Here is a 20,378-nt window from a genome sequence, read left to right as displayed (position 1 = left end):
ATTTTTTTATCCCAGACTAATTTCTTTCTCCCCAGGCTGGCGCTGATTTGGCATTAGACAGCTGGGTTTTTAATCAAGGCATCCTGCAGCCACATTGTGGAACTCAGCTGGCACTTGGTTCTGGCGAATGCCCAAGGCTGGATGCCAGCCCCCTTGCTGGGACTGTCTGGCCTCAGAGCTTCTTCAAGTAGTTATTTCCTCAGGATAGTGGCCAAAGTACTGAGCAGCAGAACTATTTCCTCTGTGTCAAGGTTTCTTTAGGATTCTCTTTGGCAAAATGGAAACCAGCGTGGTCTTGTATCCCTAGTGACAAGCACAGGAATGGGTATAAATAATAATAATATTATCAATAAATAATCATCACATAAATAAAATTTCTTTTCAGGGAGGTACTGGAGATTGAACCCAGGAGTGCTTTTTACCACTGAATTCTATCCCCAGTTCATTTTTTACTTTGAGATTGTCTTGCTAAATTGCCCAGGCTGACCTTAAACTTGCAATCCTCTTGTCTCGGCCTCCTGAGTCACTGGGGTTACAGGTGTGTACCACCACACCCAGCTGTTCTTGTTTTCTTTTTTAAAACTAGAGTTGTATGACCAGGAAGCCAGGGATATTCTGTAAACAGGTGTATCAGTTAGCTTTTGCTGCATAACAAATAGTTACAAAACCCTGATGTTATCCAACACATTTTTACTGCTCGCATGACAGGGTTTAGCTAAGGGCTGGTTCTGCCAATCATGACAGGGTTGCTGCCATGTCTAGTGGTTGCTACTGTCATCTACTCCTGGCTGGCAACAGCTGGGGTAGCTGGGGTAGCTTGGCACTGTGCATGTGTCTTTCATCTTTCTGGGCCCAGCAGGATGGTAGCCTTAGGAGAGAAAAGTGAGGGAGAAGTGCACTGTCACAAAACACACCTCAGGTGGTGTAAGCAGAAAGCTCAAGAGGGCCAGTCTCTGCTGTGGCACTGCGAAGAGTGGCCACATTTATCAATTTATTTTTTATGTGGTGCTACAGATCAAACCTGGTGCCTCAGGCATGGAAAGGAAGCACCATACCACTGAGTCACAGTCCCAGCCGATAATGGCCACATTTAAATGAAAGAAAACCAATATGTAGACATATTTGAAGTAGACACCTCTTTTCAGTGGAATCTTGCAGGAAGCATAAATAAATAATTCTCAGGGGTGGGGTCCAAGTGGATGGTGGGGACAGGTGTTCTGTGTCTTCCTCCTGCTTCCTCTTGGCTTCCATAGCTACCAAGGAGCAAATCCAAGAGTTTCAGAAGCTGCCTCTGACTGTCACTGGCATTCCTCATTTACCTAGAGCACAGCTTGGCTCCTCCAGGCCCTGCAGTATTGACCCTGTCAGAGCCTCTAGCCTGCAGGTGACTCAGAATAATTATCCACTCAGTGGCGTAGCTCAGAGGTGAGGATTTATCAAGCCATTCTCAAATCATCTCAGCCACCATGGTTTTGTTGTATGATAGTCAGTGACACAGTTCTCAGACGCTACAGCTGCCTATCAGCTGAGCCTGTCCCAAGAGCATCTCTGCTACGGGGATATTTTAAACCAGAGACACAGGTGCAGTTCACAGATGTTGGGTCTCCCTCACCTGTTGCCCATTACTGTCCTCTGGACAGTTCTCAACTTCCCTGTGTAAAGAATCAAAACATGAAACCCAGCACAATTCATATGTTACTTTCAAAACAGGTCATACATGCTGGGTGTGGTGGTGCACACCTATAATCCCAGCAGCTATGGAGGCTGAGGCTGGAGGATCGAGAGGTCAAAGCCAGCCTCAACAACAATGAGGCACTAAGCAACTCAGTGAAACCCTGTCTCTAAATAAAATAGAAAATAGGGTGGTATAAACACCGTGGCTCCGTGTTTAAGCACCCCTGGGTTCAATCCCCAGTACCGAAAAAAACAGACCACACAGGAACCTTCTTAAAAGTGGCTATTCCAGCTACTTTTGTACACAACTGATCAATATAATAGTGTAAAACAGCTACTTAAATTCTCACAAATTCTGCAGCAGGAGTTTGGGCAGGGCTCAGAGGGCACAGCTTGTCTTTGCTCTGCAATGCTGACGCCTCAGCTGGGAAGATGTAAAAGGTGGGGTCAGAATATCTGCAGGCTCTTTTCACCTGTGGCAGCGGATGCTGGCTGGAGTCTTGGCCTTGGGGCTGTTAGTCAGAACACCTGCACGCGGCCTCTCCAAGTTATCTAAGCCTCCTGTCTGCATGGTGGCAGGGTTCCTAAGGTGAGCATCCCAAAAGAGGGGACCAGAAGGAATTTGTGTCTTCGTCTCTGACCTAGTCTTATCATTGTCATGCCACATGGTCAGTGGGCACAAAGTCCTGCCCAAGTTCAAGAGGACAGAAATAGATTCTGCTTCCTGATGGGGAGCAGCACTGTTTTGCAAGAGCATATGAGTCTAGAAATGTCTCTGTGGCCATTTCTGGAAAACGCGGTCAACCACAGTGCATTAACAGACTGTGGGGTTCTTTTTATGCCTCATTACCAAGGCCAAAGGAACCAGAATACCTGGCTGAAGAAAACTTGTTGTAACCTCTTGCCCCTCACCCCATTGAGTCCTCAGGAAGGCTTTCCAGCTAGGGCTTTGCACATCTGCCCAAGTTCACAACCTGGAGAAAACACAAGAGAGACCAGAAGCATAGGTCAAGAAGCAGACTCTAGAGGTGGATGAAGGGGACTGAGCCCATCACTATACATGCTGCCCAATGGCCTAGGGCTGTGCCTCAGTTTCCTCATCTGTAGAGTGAGAAGAATAATAGCATTTAGTCCCTAAGGCTGTAATAATTCAATGACCCTACACCTGGCACATGGGACGTGTCCATTAAGAGCCTGGTACAAACAAATTTTTACAACATGCACATCAGATAGAGCACTAATATCCAGGATATATAAAGAATTCAAAACACATAAAAATAACCCAATCCATAGATGAGCTAAGGACCTGAACAGACACTTCTCAGAAGATACATAATCAATCAACCAATATATAAAAAAATGTTCAACATCTCTAGCAATCAGAGAAATGCAAATCAAAACTACTCTAAGATTTCATCTCACTCCAGTCAGAATGACAGTTATTAAGAATACAAGCAACAATAAGTGTTGGCGAGGATGTGGGGGAAAAGGCACACTCATTCATTGCTGGTGGGACTGCAAATTGGTGTAGCCAATTTGAAAAGCAATATGGAGATTCCTTAAAAACTTGGAATGGAACCACCATTTGACTCAGCTATCCCACTCCTCAGTTTATACCCAAAGGATTTAAAAACATCACACTACAGTGACGCAGCCACATCAATGTTTATAACAGTACAATTCACAATAGCTAAATTGTGGGACTTAGATGTCCAATAGATAAATGGATAAAGAAACTGGTATATATACACAGTGGGATATTAGTCAGCTAAAAAGAGAATAAAATCATGGCATTTGTAGGTAAATGGATGGAGTTGGAGAATATCATGCTAAGTGAAGTAAGTCAATCCCCCCAAAACAAAGGCAGAATGTTTTCTATGATAAGCGGATGCTGATCCATAATGGGGGGGACGGACAAAGAGGAATGAAGGAACTTTGGATTGGGTAAAGGGGAAGGAGGGGAAGGGGGAGTATGGGGGTAGGAAAGATGGAGGAATGAGATGGACATCATTACCCTAGGTACATGTATGAAGACACGAATGGTGTGACTGTACTTTGTGTACAACCAATGAAAGATTGTGCTCCATTTGTGTACTATGAATCAAAATGCATTCTACTATTATGTAGAACAAATTAGAAAAAATTAATTAATTAATTTTTTAAAAAGAGCCTGGTACAGTGGCGTATGCCTGTCATACCAGTGATTTCAGAGGCAGAGGCAGAAGGATCTGGAGTTCAAAGCCAGCCTCAGCAACTTAGAGAGACCCTGTCTCAAAATATAAGATGGAAAGGACTGGTGATGTAGCTCAGTGGTTAAACATCCCAGGGTTCAATACCCAATACAAAAAAAAAAATGTCTAATAAATATCAGACATTCATGAAAACAGTTATCAGTGTAATCTCAAGCTCACACCTCAGCATGTTCTGTAAATCCTGCCTTGCTCCTGCGTCTGGAAGATTCCTCTGCAGTCACACTTTAATTGTATTAATCATCTCATCAGGGAACCGCTGGGAAGCATTAGCTCTAATCCCACTAAAACCCTAGCTGCATGTAGGAGTCTCATCTGTCTGATTTTATCCAGTGTGCTAGGCCTTAGAATCTTATCCAAAAAATTTTAGTGTTTATATTTTCACCATTTCTAAGTTGATACACTGTGTTTCCTCTGTTCTAAGATGCCACCAATTATATGTAACCATTGAATTTAAAATTCATCTTAACATTAAAACGTGAGGAGAGAAGAGTACAAGTCAAAATTAAGGAAGCCTGTTTTGTTTGTTAAAATTTCGAAATATGGAAAACAAAAGGGGAAATTACAGCTTCTTACGGTTAGGTCAGGAATAGGATACTTTTTTTTTCTTTTTTGGTCAAGAATAGGATACTTTTTTTTTTTTTTGGCCGCGGGGAGGTACCAGGAATTGAACTCAGGCACACTCGACCACTGAGCCACATCCCCAGCCCTATTTTGTATTTTATTTAGAAACAGGGTCTCACTGAGTTGCTTAGGGCCTTACTAAATTGTTGAGCCTGGCTTTGAACTCACGATCCTCCTGTCTCAGCCTCCCAAGATGCTAGGATTATAGGCGTGTACCACCACACCCAGCTACGTGTAGGATACTTTTGAGATCAAGGGGGACAGAGGTCTGCCTGCTGTTCATGTACGTAAAACATGATTATTTGTTTGGGATTATCCCAAACAAACTGGAACATAAGCTAAAACCATGAGTTAAAGAGTTAAACCAGATTTAACCCCTGTTACCCTGATGGGGACTTGGCTTCTATCTTTTCTGTCAGTATACATGCAAGTGCATTTTCACACTGTAAATCTTCTTTGGAGCTTTTTAAAATTTTTTTTACCTTTATTTTATTTTTTTAATTTTTACATGGTGCTGAGGATCGAACTCAGTGCCCCATACATGCAGGGCAAGTGCTTTGCCGCTGAGCCACAATCCCAGCCCCATGGAGCCTTGTTTATATACATTACTATGTTGTGAATATCTTCTCAAGTTACCAATAGCAACAAGAGTGTTTAAAGCTGTGGTCTATGATTTTTAAAGTAAAAATATTTTCAATGTAAAAGTTTTTTAAATCCCCCCAAAAAGGGGAGAAATCACCTTCATGCCATCACTACAAAATATTCATAGTTAACATTTCATCTACAGTATTTTTCTTTTAAATATTTTTCTTTATTTGTAGATGGACACATGACTTTATTTTTTTAATATTTATTTTTAGTTGTAATTGGACACAACACCTTTATTTCACTTGTTTGTTTATTTATTTATTTATTTATTTTTTTTGTGTGTGGTGCTGAGGATCGAACCCAGGGTCTTGCACATATGAGGCGAGTGCTCTACCGCTGAGCCACAACTCCAGCCCCACACATGACTTTATTTTATTTATTTATTTTTATGCGATGCTGAGGATCGAACCCAGTGCCTCACGCGTGCGAGGCGAGTGCTCCACCGCTGAGCCATAACCCCAGCCCGGCAGTATTTTTCTTGAAATACATTGTCTATTGTACTTATTAGGGTGGTGGGAAGGGGGGATGAAATTATAACTTTGTGCCTGATACTTTTTTCTTTGATAATAATGTTATAAGGATAAACTACAATTTATTTAACCAATGTGTACTATTGGATATTTAGCGTTTTCTAATTTTTCCACATTTAGAACACTTTGGGATGACTAATTTTTAAAATAAATTTTGGCCTACATCCATGAATAATTTTGCTAGGATGAATTATTACAGGTGATGTCATTGTGTCCAAGGATACATGGTTTGGGGTTTTTTTTATTTTTTTATTTTTATTTTTTTAAGAGAGAATTTTTAATATTTATTTTTTAGTTTTCGGCAGACACAACAGCTTTGTTTGTATGTGGTGCTGAGGATCGAACCCGGGCCGCATGCATGCCAGGCGAGCGCGCTACCACTTGAGCCACATCCCCAGCCCCTTCAGTTTTTTTTTAGACATTTGATAACTTAGTGTTAAGTTAAAGGCACCTTCTAGACCCAAACTCAACAGTCAATGCTTATGTGCTAGTTTGCCATTAATATTATTTCACTGCACAATACTTTACATGTGTTAAGTGATTTTTATCCTCATAACATCCTTGTGGGGTATATTATCATCATTATGATACGGATGAAGAAACTGAGGCATGAAAAACCAAGGCCACCCCAAGGTGGCACCAGTATTTGAACTGAGCTGGTTGCATTTAGAAATAAAACTCCATTGAAGTGGAAGGGAAACCAGGGCATGGAACAACCTTCTGTTGGCCAGTATCTGTAGATAGTTGTCAACCTCTTTGGCCATTCTTTCTTTCCTTGGCAGTACGAGGGATGGAATCCAGGGGTGCTCTACCACTGAGCCACATCCCCAGCCCTTTTTTATTTCTTTATTTTGAGACAGGGTCTCACTAAGTTGCCCAGTCTGGCCTCACTCTTCCCAGTTGCTGGGATTATAGGCATGCACCACTGGCCATTCTCAGAAGCCTGGTACTTAAATCTAGGAGGGATGAGGGTCTGGTCCAACTACATAGGACAAGCATGTAGTGAGTTCTCTCACTGAGAGGTTTGTTTTGGGAAATCCAGAGCCCAGATCCTGTTTGTACCTGCAAGGAAAGTTTATTCTCATGAAGAACATGAGACCTGAAAGGAGATGTGGCAGATGCTAAGATGGGCGTTGGAGAGGGATATCTCTGCAGTCTGGGGATCAAGAGGGCAGAGTGCTTTAGGGAGGGTCTGTCTAGTGGCTATAATGCAGTCACTGGACCCTTGTGGCTATTTAAATTTAAATTAATTAAAATTAAATTAAGAATTTAGTCCCTCAATTACACCAGCAGGTTTCAAGTGCTCAGTAGTCACAGGTAGCCATTGGTCACCATAATGGACTACATGGGTGAGGAATGCTTGTTATCACAGAGAGGTCTATTGGACACCTGATCTAGAAGCAGGAGTGTGGCCAGGGGAAATGGAAGAAAAGGGTAAAGAATGGCTAGAAATCCACTTTAATTTGGACATGGGGTGTACAAAGGATATTGGAAAGGGCTCTTGGAGCTATTCCTTGGTGCCTCTGATAGCACCAATAACCCAAGTATGCCTGCTTAGGGGTTGTACCCTTGTGTTATGAGGAAAGACCACCAATCTCCCCATGGTCTGCCTGAGAGGTGCCCTTTACCCCACTACCTGAAGTGCCCAAAGGGGTGACCTGCTCTTTGCCACACCAGAGTTCAATTGCCTGACCTTGGGTGCCTCAAAGAGGAGGAGCAAAACAAATAAACAGGAGTTTTGATGAATTGTCAGGAAGGGATTTAAATGGCCACTGAGCCTTGAAAGACCAGGAAGTCAAGGGTATCTGAGACTCAGGCAGGGAAGGGTTAAAAAGGAGGGAAGTGTAGGTATTGGGAGGCAGCCACCTTGTGAGGCCTTGGGTTTTGGCTGTAAGGATTCCATCTCAGCTTAGTGTGGGGTTTCTTGCTCCTTCTGCACACGTAAGCTCTTTGTTTGCCTTATAAAATTATAGCATGTTAGACATCTGGGCTCCTTAGAGATGATCTCCATACCCCCTGCCAGGATGATCCAAGAGCTCAGTGTTTTCCCTGTCAGTCTTGGTCTCCATTGCCCCAGAATATTCCTTCTGTTCTTTGCAGAGACACAGACAAGTTGTGTCAGCCCACCTTGCTTCTGAGAACCGTGGGAAGCGACAGACACCAGCTGCCCACCTGTATTCCACCTGCGCCCCACCTGGCCTCAGTCAAGGTTTGCTTGACTGCGTCAGATACATGCCTGCCAAGGCTCTGCGGGAGCCTCGGTCTTTGCACTGATGACTTTTGTGAATGGAGCACCTTGTCGCTGGGTCTGGCTGTGGTCAGAATGTGAACTATTGCACTTTCAGTCTATCAGAGGGAACCAAAAATCGTTACGTACTCTTGGATGAAGGCCCACGCTGTCATGCTGCCCGGTTTGCTTATTAAATGGAATTATTACTTCTAGTTTTACAAATAAGAACAGTTTCCGATCTTCCTCTCATGCCCTTCGGGGAAGAGCGATGACTGCAAAACTCAATTAATTTTTCCCTGGTCTCCATTCTTTCCCCTGAACCTATTGGGCAGTGTATTTTATTAGTGGAAAATTTCAAACATAGATAATACTATTGAGCATGACACAGCAAGCCTTCTGACCTGTCACCCTGCTGCAACTGTCTGCCACACTTCCGGTCCTTGCCACCATATTATTTTTTTAAAACTTTATATTTGGTAAATCGATGGTTGTGCGCGTCACTGTAATCCAAGCTGCTGTAAGACATTTCCATCATTCCCCCAAATCCATTGTGCCCATTTGCCATTATAGTACTAGGAAGCAGACCCTGTACGTACTCCAGCTCATCTACAAACATTTCCATGTGTGTGCGAATTGCTGGGCATCGTGCTGGCTTGTCATGTGGTTTCTTCTCAAGAACCACCTCTACATGCCTACAAACCCAGTCCTGTATTCATAGCTATAGCCCAGGGAAATTATCACAGGAAAGAGCCGGCACTTGGCCTGCCAGCCAGTTTTACGTCGGAGAGCTGTTGATAATTCAGTCTAACCCCAAATTATCTTTTACATAGATTATTGAAGGCCTACTATGTACTGGGCACAGGGATACAACCTTTAAGTCATTGTGGACCCTGTGTGTGTGTACAACAAGGGCCAACTGCGTGCACAATTGGGAGAATGCATTAGTCAAGGGCTGGGACTAGATCATCCAAACTCTCAGGCCTGGCATGTAAAAGGCCCTCAGAAAAAAATATATGAAATTGCATTCATGCATTCATCTGCCTATTCATTTATTCAACAAATGTTATAGAGAGCCCAGATTCTATTCAGGAATCCCAGCACTGAGAAAAGAACAGTGAACAGAACAGATAAAACCCCGTGATCATGAGCCTCACACTCGGGAAGTTTCAGACAGTAAACAAATAGATAAGTGTGATATACAGCTTGCTGGGCAGTGATAAGGGCTCTGAAGCAGAATGATTGAATGAGTGGCATCTATAAGGTATAAAATATTTAGCTTTTTAAAAAGAATATGAAACTACACGTACAGTGTGATCTGATTTTTGAAAAGGAAAAATAATACATATTTGCTTAAAACATATATATATATATATATATATATATATATGAAAAGAAATGTCCCAGATGCCAGGGGTGGGGTTACCACTATGGGTAATTTTTGTTTTCATAGAAAGACACTCGCATGTATGAGCTTATGAGTTTTCTTTAATGAACAAGTGTTTATTGCATAATTAGAATAACACTTTTTCTTTTCTTTTTTTTTTTTAAGCAAGAGACTGAACCACTCTTCTATCAGGCCTACCTTTCTGAGTTGGAGACCCCGAGCCTATTTCCCAGCAGGAGGGAATATGAGTCAGGGTTAAACCACAGACACTCCTTCTATCATCCAAAGTCTCAGGGCTGCTCAGCACTCATTCCCAGGATGGACAGGACAGAGAAATTTCCATCCTTAGTTGAAAATAAGAGCAGAGCTGGGAGAGGGCTCTAAAGAGAAACAAGTGGTAGCACAGTGATTAGGAGCTGAGACTACAGCCTTGGCAATGATCCAGAGTCCCAGGCCTGGCTCCAAAGCCTGGCTGTATGTGACTCTGAGCAAGTCATGTAACCTCTCTGTGCCTTTGTTTCCTCGTAAAAGGAAGATGATGGTAGTACTTATGTCCCCAGGACCATTGTGAGGATGAACCTGGTTAGAAACTGTCAAACCCTAGGCCCTGGGAGCTAGTCAGTGCTCAGAAAAGGAAGCGGCCATCTGTTGTGGAGCATAGGGTCAGGGAGAGCCAGTGGGACATCAGTGACTGAACAAAGAAAACATGGCAGAAAGCAACTCCCCCGGGAAATGAGAAGGGGAGAGGCAGCAGCCACCGAGCATACCTCTGGCAAGCCCTCACAGCCTTTGGTTGGGCAACATCCTTCTCCTCTTCCCCTTAAGCTCCAGGGATTTGTCCCTTCTCCCTGGATGCCACCACTTTGGCGGGTCCCCCTGCTAAGCATCAATGCAATTTGGATTCCCATAGGCAAATGCTGGGCAGATACGAACCATGGAAGAAGAAAGGGAGCTCTGGAGGCCCGGGTCTGGTTCCTTGCTGCCCCTTAGTCACTACCTTCTGACACGCCCCTGTGGGACTCTTCTTGTTGCTGGCTTTGGAGGAGACGCCCCTGCCCTGGGTGAGCTGGGTGGGAAGCTGGTCAACCCAAACCCTCAGGAATATGCTCACTCTGCCCAGAGTCTTAGGGTCCGACCTTGGATTTGCCTCCAGGTTCTGTCTACCATCTATGTGAGCTGCTTTGGGCAGATGGCCCATCCGGGTCCCCGCTTTCTCAGGGCTGAAGGAAGGAATCACTGAGCCAGCATCAAGCTGCCCGAGACCTAGTGGGTGCTCAGTAGAGGGTTCTCACCACTGCCTTTCTCGCTCCCTCGCCCCATGGGCTCCCACATTGCTCTTTGAGCCTCTACCCAGCCAGTTTCTTCACCGTTCACGGGTTGACCTCAGACATCTTTCTTTGTTCCTCTCAGTCCCGTCCGTTTTTGCTGACATACACACCAGGTAGCCAGTGTGGAGACTGTGGAACCCTTTGGGGGAACCATCATTACCATGGCAACAAGATGCTGCAGCTGAAGTGAGAGTCTGCTAGCGCCAGGCTACCAGGGTCCCAACCCTGGCAACACTAGTGTGCTTGGTGCAAATCACTTAATCTCTCTCTGTACCCCAGCTTCCTTTTTGTAAAGCGTAAATGACAGTACCTATTTCGTAGGTTCTTGTGAGGACAAAATAAGAGTGCAATGCAGAGGAGCAGAGCTTGGTGCACAGTGAGCACAGTGAGGGATCGTGGAGACTACCTTTGGTCTTTGGGTCGTCCCAGGAGCCATGCTGATATCCATGGCAGATGTCCTTCTCTTTATGAGGTTTACCCTAGTATCTCCTGGGGTGTCTCCACATTGCACCAGCTGCCCCTGGTCCTCTCTGATGACCCATTCCTCCAAGGGCCTCCTTGTAGAGGTGACTGTCCTTACCCTGTTCATTCACTCTGCACAAATACAAAAATATCCACCCACGGTACAGCAAGACTGCGAGGCAGAGGATGCTTTGTTGTATTGCCTTGAACTTCAGTTACCACTAAAGAGTGAGAAACTGGGTCAGATGCTAAAAGAGAAGTAAGCTAGAGAGAAACCACTGCTCCTTGCAAACAAAAACTTTTGACTTGAGCTTGGTCCAACATAAAACCCGAAACCACCAACTATATATGAAATGTCAGCGGGGCTTCTTGCTCTTGTGGGTGTGATGACATTTTTGCTAAGTTGGGTGTTCCAGCCCAGCCTGTCTACATGTGATCCTGATGACTTTTGGCAGTGAAGCAGTCTTGAAACAGGTGACACAATCATTGCATGGATCCTCTGGACCACAACTGGGGTGGGAAGATGGTTAGAGACCCGGGGAGTTTGGCCTGACCTGAGGACCAAGCAGAGTGTTCTGGCTCCATCGCAGGCCCACCATGATGTTCTGCCTGGACAGCCTCAACACCAGGCCTCCAGAGGGGGTTGATGAGGACTCTGCCAGATTGGAGGTGTTTCCAGAGGCATCTTCAAATCATTCTCCCTTTCTTCATGCCAGGCACCGTGCCCCGTCCCAAAGTGATGCTCAACAGCAAATATCACTGTCCTCTCCTCAAAGGGCTATAGAGGCCAGTCAGGGAGGGACGAATGTTTTTAAAGTGTGGTAGAATGCCACGAAAGTGTCACAGAGGATGGCAGGAGGACCCAGGTGACTTCATTCACCCCGTGTTGAATCGAGCACCTGTTATGTGCAGGGCACAGGGAAGGTACACCCAAGGGTCCCTGTCCCTGGGCAGTTCGCATTTCAGTTGGAGAGGACAGTGGTAAACGAGTTAAGTGACACGCATATAGATACAGTGTGGGTGAGAAAGGTGCCCCAAGAGAATATTGGACGCTGCTGGGAGGTGGCTAAGTGAGGAACCCCAGATCCCCCTATACCCAGAGAAGCAAAAGGAATCAGATCAGAGCTTGCAGCTCCCTTGGGCCTTCTGAATAAATTCTAGGTCAAGAATATGAGAAACTATTGAGGGGTTTTATGTCTTAGGCCTTTAAGGAGCTCCAAAATGGATGATTGCTTTGTAGACAGCAGATTGATACAAGTTGGTGTTCACATCAGTAGGGGAAAGGTTGGGTTGTCCAATAAATAATGTTGTTGCAGTTGACTGACTAATTGGATTCAGTTAGAAACCTATTGTGTTCCCCAGGTCATGCCTTCTACAAAAGGAAATCCCAGTTGCTTAAGAGCTAGAAGTGATACGTTCAGTTGGCCATCCTGTCTGCTGGTTCTGCATTTGTGGATTCAACCAACAATGGATTGAAATAATTGGAAAAAAATTGTATCTGTACCAAATATGTACAGACTTTCTTGACATTATTCACTAAGCAATACAGTATAACGACTATTTACATAGGATTTATATTGTGTTAGATATGATAAGTCATCTAGAGGTGACTCAAAGTATATGGGAAGGGGTTGGAGGTGTAGCTCAGTGGGAGAGCACTTGCCTAGCACGCATGAGGCCCTAGGTTCCATCCCTAGCATTGTGTATGGGAGAAGGTGTGCGGGCCATATGCAAGCACTACACCCTTTTGTGTAAGCCACTTGAGCATCCTCGAAATTTGGTATGCATGGGGCATCCTGTTCTTTGTGGGTACCAAGGGACAACTGCTTTTTTGTTTTTTTTTTTAAGGAAACACATTTATTTCTGTAGAAGACTTTTTTAAAGAAATTAATCTCGAGGTAGAGAATAAGAAATAAAACCCAGAAGTATATCTTTAAGTGATGCAGATTGGAATATATAAAAAATTTTAAATTTAGTTAAAAGGCTAACATAAGGGAAATTAGAGATGGAGAGAATATATTTGCAAATCTATAATAGACAATAAGTTAATGTTCAGACTACAAAGAATTCTTCAAATTTTCAATAAAAAATAGGCAATAGAAAAATAGACCAACAACACAAACAAGCAGAACCAATAAAACATGAAGAGATATCCAACCCACTAGTAATTGGGGAAATGAAAATTAAAGCAACAAGATATTTCTATCCTTTTCAAATACCAATAATACTGATAATCAGTGTTGGCAAGCTTCCCAGTGTAGGGAAACTCAAGTATTTGGGGGATAGCATTTTGGCACCAAACAACAAAATCTTAAAACGTGTATATGCTTCTGCTCAGTAATCATACATCTACTAACAAGTACGTCCAATTCTTTGCAGGATTATTTGCATTAGTAAAAAATCTGGGGATGCACTAAATGCCCACCAAGAAAAGATGGTGTCAGTAGCAGCTCTCATCCAGAGGCAGTCTTCTCTCCAGCCGGCTTTGGGCGATGGCTGGAGACAGTTTAAATTGTGGCAAGAGGAGTGGGTAGAGACGGCATCTAGTAGGCCAGGATGCTGTCACGAGGCCACCTGCAGGACAACCGGCCACCACAGAGAATAACCAGCTCACAATGTCCACAGAGCCGAGGTGGAGAAGGGGTTAAATAAAGCTGCAGACGTATAATACCGTACTGAGGAATACCGTGCAGCCAATTGAAAGAAAAGGTTAGATCTATGTATATGACACTAAAGAACTCCAAGATGTGTCGTTAAGAAATTGCTTTTATGAAGCTTACTATGTAATCCTTATAATGAAAGAAAACAAGTGAATTTTTAAAAATGCTAAATATCATTTCCCTTGCCCAGAGGCAACCACTGTAACCAGCTTCTTATAAATTCTTCTAGAACTACTCCCAGCATGGACAAACATAGACTCTAGCTTTTATTATGCTGACCCATGACCTTACTGCATGATTAGATTCAGAAACCAAGTTGCTGGGATTACAGATGTGCACCACCACACCCCATTCCTCTCTTGCATCTCTATGGCATTTTAATTTATAGCTACAAAATTAAATTATGCATGAGGGAGGGGTGGGGCGGGACTAACCCTTGAGAGTTTGGGGTGAGGCTCCCAGCTACATGTCTGTTCATGAGAGTGAACTAAAACTATTCTAAGATGCTGATACAGTGGAGGGCTTAACAGGGAGGCATCAGTTAGTTTCCTTAGAACCAGGGCAAAATTCAGCCAAAGTCAGGAAGGTATCAAATTCCTCTTGTGCCTGCCCACTGCCAAGGCAAGTCATTTGTGAGCCTATCTGCATTAGAATGCAGTTTCCAGTCCCCAAATCATCATCCGCATTCTGACTTTGGGAATAAACCTGGCTTTCATCTCCTGGGCTTTTCTAGAAAAGCCTCTCAGAGTCGAGTCTGAGAGTTTCTGATGCTGGCTTTCATCTGTTCCACCCCCCTTCCCTTACGCCTGTTTGTCTGTCACACTAAAACATCATTCTAAGGTCAGGCCAGGGAGGGTGGAGTTGGGTGACCTGCTGGCATCCAGCCTATGACTCCCCAAATAAAGACATCTAGTGCCATCTTCAGCCAGACACAGGTAGGTGCAGTGAGCAGGCCTGGCCAGGATGGGAGGGCTGCAGTCAATGCGTCAGTGTGGGACAGGGGCCCCAGAGACCATCACACATCTCCTCTGCCCGGCTCAGAATAGGGCATCTGACAACTTCTTCCTGAACTCTCCAGAAATGTCTTACTATAGACCTCAAAATGCCATTTCTTCCTGGAGAGAGATACCCAGGCTGAGGGCCTGAGCAAGAGCACGGCATCTGGCAATGCGTGCTCACCTGAGTATGGCAAAGACTGGCTTGGCTCTGAAGTCTCTCAGGTAAAGCCAATTTCCTCCTTTTCTTGTGAACTGGAAATCCATGGTGCCATCACAAAATCTTCTCTTCCTTGAGTAAGAATTCAGATAAGATGGAGTCGGAAAGGACATTAGTTCGGGAGAATGGATGTATCTAATCTGAGGTGACTCCATTGACTCCACACAATGTCACAGCCAGCCTGAGGGAACCCTGGCTTTGATTTTTTTTTTTTTTTTTTTTTTTGACTGGGGATTGAACCACTAAGCTAAATCCCCAACCCTTTTTATTTATTTATTTATTTTTTTGAGACAGGGCCTCACTCAGCTGCCAAGGGCCTCGCTATACTGATGCTGGCCTTGAACTTGTGATCCTCCTGCCTCCGTCCGAGTTGCTGGGATTAAAGTAAATCACCTGGTACCTTGCTTAGATTTGAGGGCTCTTGCACATTACTTTTAACCCCCTGGCATCTATGTTCGATATTTTACTTTCAACTCTCATGACAGTTCAGTATACAAGAACAAACCTTTATGAGGGGAGCTAGGCAGCTCGTTAAGAAACTAGTTAGTCCTTTGGCAGCTTTGGTGAAGCTGCTCCATCAGAAGCACATCTGTCTTCCAGAGCACCTGCCTCTGCACCAGTCCTGTACAGAACTCCTGTCTCAGCCATCTACCACTTCAGTGTGTTTGTTGATTCCCTTTTCTGTCTGGAAACAGGAGTCCCGAGAAGGCTGAGAAGGAGGGGGAAATTAACAGCCTTTTCTCCACCACTGTCTTTTCTTTCTTTCATCTTTCTGGTTGGGTCCTGACTGTTGATCTAAATGATTCAGGGTCCCCTGCATTTGCAGAGTTACTGGCCTTAGAATTTCTAAAAAGTTTGATTTCAATCAAATCCTTTTTGGGTTTGTTTGCTTTTGTTTAGTGCACTAGCTAAGAGACTGGCTGCTTAAAGCTGGGATAAATAAATCCTTGGGCCAGGCATAATGGGCACACCTCAGTAATCCCAGTGACTCAGGAAGATGAGGCAGAAGGATCACAAGTTTGAGGCCAGCCTGGAACAATTTAGTGAGACCCTTTTATCAAATTTTTAAAATTCTTTAAAAGGGCTGGGGATATAGCTAAGTGGTAGAGTGAACCTGGGTTCAATTCCCAGTACTATAAAAGTTAAATAAATAAATAAATCCTTGGCCAAAAGGAAGCTTTTAGGAGTATGCATAAGCATACATCATGTGCGAAGCCAGTGAGATTTTCTTAAAGTGGGCTTTCCCAGAGAAGAGTGCATGGTAGGTGGCCTTTGGCCAAGTGGACGGAATTCAGGAAGTCTCCCTTTACAACTACATTTCCCAGAGAGATTTGAGATGGTTTGTTACAGAGAAGTCAGTACTTCCTGCTGCACAAAATGCTCAAGTGGCTTATACAAAAGGATGTAGTGTTTGCATATGGCCTGCACAGATCCTCCCAATACACAGTGCTAGGGATGGAATCCATGCTAGGCAAGTGTTCTCCCACTGAGCTACATCTCCAGCCCCTTCCCATATACTCTAAATCATCTCTAGATGACTCATCATACCTAACACAATGTAAATACTATGTAAATAGTCGCTACACTGTATTGCTTAGTGAATAATGTCAAGAAAGACTGTACATATTTGGTACAGATACAATTTTTTTTCCAAGTATTTCAATCCATTGTTGGTTGAATCCACAAATGCAGAACCAGCAGACAGGATGGCCAACTGAATATATCACTTCTAGCTCTTAAGCATCTGGGATTTCCTTTTGTAGAAGGCATGACCCGGGGAACACAATAGGTTTCTAACTGAATCCAATTAGTCAGTCAACTGCAACAACATTATTTATTGGACAACCCAACCTTTCCCCTACTGATGTGAACACCAACTTGTATCAATCTGCTGTCTGCAAAGCAGTCATCAACTTTAAAGCACCTTAAAGGCCTAAAACATAAAACCCCTCAATAATTTCTCACACTCTTGAATCAAAATCTATTAAGGAGGCCAAAGGTGCTGCCAGTTCTGATCCTGGGAGCTTAGAGGAGTAAGACCTTCTCAGGCCTCTTTTGTCTTTTGGGAAACTTCCACATCCCTGTATCACCATGAAAAAGTGCTGACTCTGTTACCCCCATGAAGAGCTGGGAAAAAAAAAAATCTTTGCATGAAATTAGTTACAAAAATTGCCTCTCCATCTAGGCATCTTACTGCCTAATCCCAGATTATCTGCATTTTAAGGCAGGCTTGGAATAAAAATCACCCAGCGCATGAGGATCTCAGTGTAGGTCTGGGGAGGCCCATAGACATCCCCAAGTAAGGGAGGTCTGGAACTGGCACTGATGAGGCAGCAAAGCCCTGGCAATCGTGCACACCCGAATCCGGCAGAGGCTCCCTTCGAAGTCTTGAAACAGCCTCCAGGTGTGAATCATTCTATTACCATGGCTGGGTGGCTGCAGAGGAACTGAGAAAATGAAAATACTCACGTTGCTCATTAGCAAACTGAAATATGCAAATATTGAGGGTGCCTTCATGTCAGGGCCACACTCTTCTTTTTTTCATCTGTTAAGTAGAGCATTCCTCAGCCCCACTCCAAGCTTCAAGCCAAGAGTCCTCTTTGTACTTATTACCGAGGATCTTGATAGAGTGCTATGAATGAGGACTTTAGAAAATAAAAGTGATTGCAGCGCTGACCACTTGAACTGGAGTTAGATCCATTCTCGTGGCCTAATTCTCATTGCAGACTAACATTTTCTACACTAGGGTTTTTCAACAGCAGTTCAATAGTTAAGGGGCTACATTTGGGGCCAGACCAATGTGGATTATAGGGGCCATCCTACCCATGGTGATGTTTTTTAGCAGAACCTCTGGCATCTTTAAATCATGCCCTTTAAATACCAGCAGCAACCTCCTGCACACCTGCTACAGCAACCCAAAATGTATCCAGACATTGCCAGATGTCTCAGAGGACACAGAGATCACACACGGGCCCACAAACATACATGTATACACAGCCTTTGAGAATCACCATCTTTATAGGAAAGAGGTAGTATAAAAGAATCTGTACTAAATTGATTGTGCTCTTCAGATAGAACCTAACAGTTTATGTACACTTAATATCTGTGGTTTGGTTTGTTCCCTGTGTGGAGTGGACAAGGTTTTAATCTCTTTGGTCTTCACAAAAACTCAGAATCTCCTCTTCCCTCATCCCAGTCTACTCTCCTAACATGTTCAGATGTTGCTGGTAACAACGTTTACCTGACCTGTTAATTCAGTAACAGGTCATTAATAATTCTGCACAATAACTTATTCATTTACGCAACACTATTACTTAGGACTGATTAAGCACTGCCTCCTAAACAGGATTCCTGTCTGTTTGATGCTACGCTTCTTTTGTGATGTGGGTAGGCAGAACAGCATCCAACATGGAGGAACATGGTCCCTAGAGTCAGACCTGGATTCAAATCCAGCTCCACTGCTTACAAGCTGGGTAGACCTGGACTGGTTACTGAGTTTGCATGTCTCCATTTCCCCCATATGAAAATAGGAATGATTTTGTCAATCTGGCAGATCCTACAAAGCCTCAATGCAATCACATTTGTCACACATCAGTAAATGGTCCCTTAGTGCCTGCCGACCAGAACGTCATAAAGTGTGAGTCACCATCTTTGTAGGTCTGAAACAATCAAATGTGGGCAGCTTGGTACAGCTCAACCCAACATGTAACCCTAGGTCTAACATCACTCTAGTCTTTGCTCTGAGAAGGTCCAGCAAATGAATGAAACAATTCTGCTTTTTTATTTTCTTATACTCCTCTTTCTGAGAAGAAGGCATCCTGCCAGCACAACATAATAAACTTCAGAGAGGCCAGAGTCTGTCGCAGCACCCATCCTTGCTCACAACCAGCATGTGTTTTAAAAAGATTGTACTACATGAAAGGGCACTTTTCTGACCTTCCCGCCAATTTGTGTGGAAATAACCTGAATTGGAACAGCCTGTCAATTCTGGCTGTCAGGGGAGCCTTGGGTGGCTGTTCTGCTGTTTGTTTCCCAGGTGCCCATCTTGAGCAGGCATTTCTCTGATGTCACTTACTGTGTTTGTGTCTCAGGTCACTCTGCTGATCGCCTTTATCTGTGTGCGGAGCTCCATGTGGATCGACTACAGTGCCTTCAGCTACTTTGAAGTCGTCACCATTTGTGACTTGATCATGATCCTGGCCTTTTATCTGGTCCACCTCTTCCGCTTCTACCGTGTGCTCACCTGCATCAGCTGGCCCCTGTCGGTAAGACCTAGCACTGTCCTCAGCATGTACCAGACAAGGTATCGGCCAGGGCGTTAGGACCCAAGAGAGTCCCTTGCATCTCCTAGTCCACCTCTTGAATCATCCTTTGCTGCTTCAGCCCTGATTTTCCAACTATTTGGTGGACATCTCTAATGTCCTAGTGGTTTCTAGAACTCACTTTCCAGCTACAAGAAGTCTGTAGCTCTTGGGTATATTTCCAGAGTTGTGCAGCCCATCACCACAGTCAATTTTAGAACATTTTATCTCAAAAAGAAATTCCTTCCCTTTTAGCTACCACCTCCTTACCTCTCAGCTCCTCCAGCTCTAATCTTTCTGTCTGTACAATTTTCCTATTCTGGATGTTTCTCTTGCATGGAATAATGTATGTGACTGGCTGCTTTCACTTGGCAGAATGTTTTCCGGGTCCATCCACACTGCAGTATTATCAGGACTTCATTCCTCTTTATAACCAACTATATAGATACACCATCTTGTTTTTCATTCATCATTGGTGGACATTGGGTCAGATTCACCATTTGGTTATTAGGAGTCATGCTGCTAATAGTCGGGCAGTTTGGCAAACTGCCATACTCTGCCAAAGGGGCTGTAGTGCTGGATGTTCCTGTTAGCAGTGTGTGAGTGTGGCAATTTCTCCTTGCTGATGCCAACTTTTGTGATTTTCTGCTTCTATCCATTTTAATGGGTGTGAAGTGGTACCTCATGTAGTCTCCCCCCCCCCCCCCCCCCCCGTGGTGCTGGGGATTGAACTCAGGGCCTTGTGCATGCAAGGCAAACACTCTACCAATTGACCTATATCCCCAGCCCTAGTGTAGTCTTGATTTGCATTTCTCTGATGACTAACAAAGTCAGCAATCTTTTCATGCTTGTTGATTGTTTGTATTTTTTTTTAAATAAATGTCTGTTCAGATCTTTTTCTAATTATTTATCTTTTTATTATTGAGTTGATTTTTTTCTATTTCTAGAGAAAAGTCCCTTATTATACATATATGATTTGCAAATATTTCCTCCCATCCTGTTGCTTGTTTTTTAACTCACTGGTTGGTGTCCTTTAAAGAAGAAGTTTTTAAATTTGGTTAGTCTAATTTGTC

At 43.8% G+C, this 20,378-nt stretch overlaps 1 protein-coding gene across 1 annotated transcript in view; it reads left to right on the top strand.

Annotated features, from left to right (window-relative positions):
* Positions 1 to 20,378, top strand: part of CMTM7 (CKLF like MARVEL transmembrane domain containing 7) — a 55,288-nt gene that overhangs the window by 26,061 nt on the left and 8,849 nt on the right. Inside the window, exon 2 of the mRNA XM_081286822.1 lies at positions 19,096 to 19,269. Coding sequence (XP_081142948.1) covers positions 19,096 to 19,269 — 174 coding nt within the window. The remainder of the gene's footprint in view (positions 1 to 19,095; positions 19,270 to 20,378) is intronic.

This window comes from Spermophilus citellus, assembly GCF_964194105.1.
Source record: "Spermophilus citellus genome assembly, chromosome: 3".
Lineage (NCBI taxonomy): Eukaryota > Metazoa > Chordata > Mammalia > Rodentia > Sciuridae > Spermophilus > Spermophilus citellus.
Note: the sequence above shows the minus strand (reverse complement) of the source record. Positions and strands in the feature narration are given on the sequence as shown.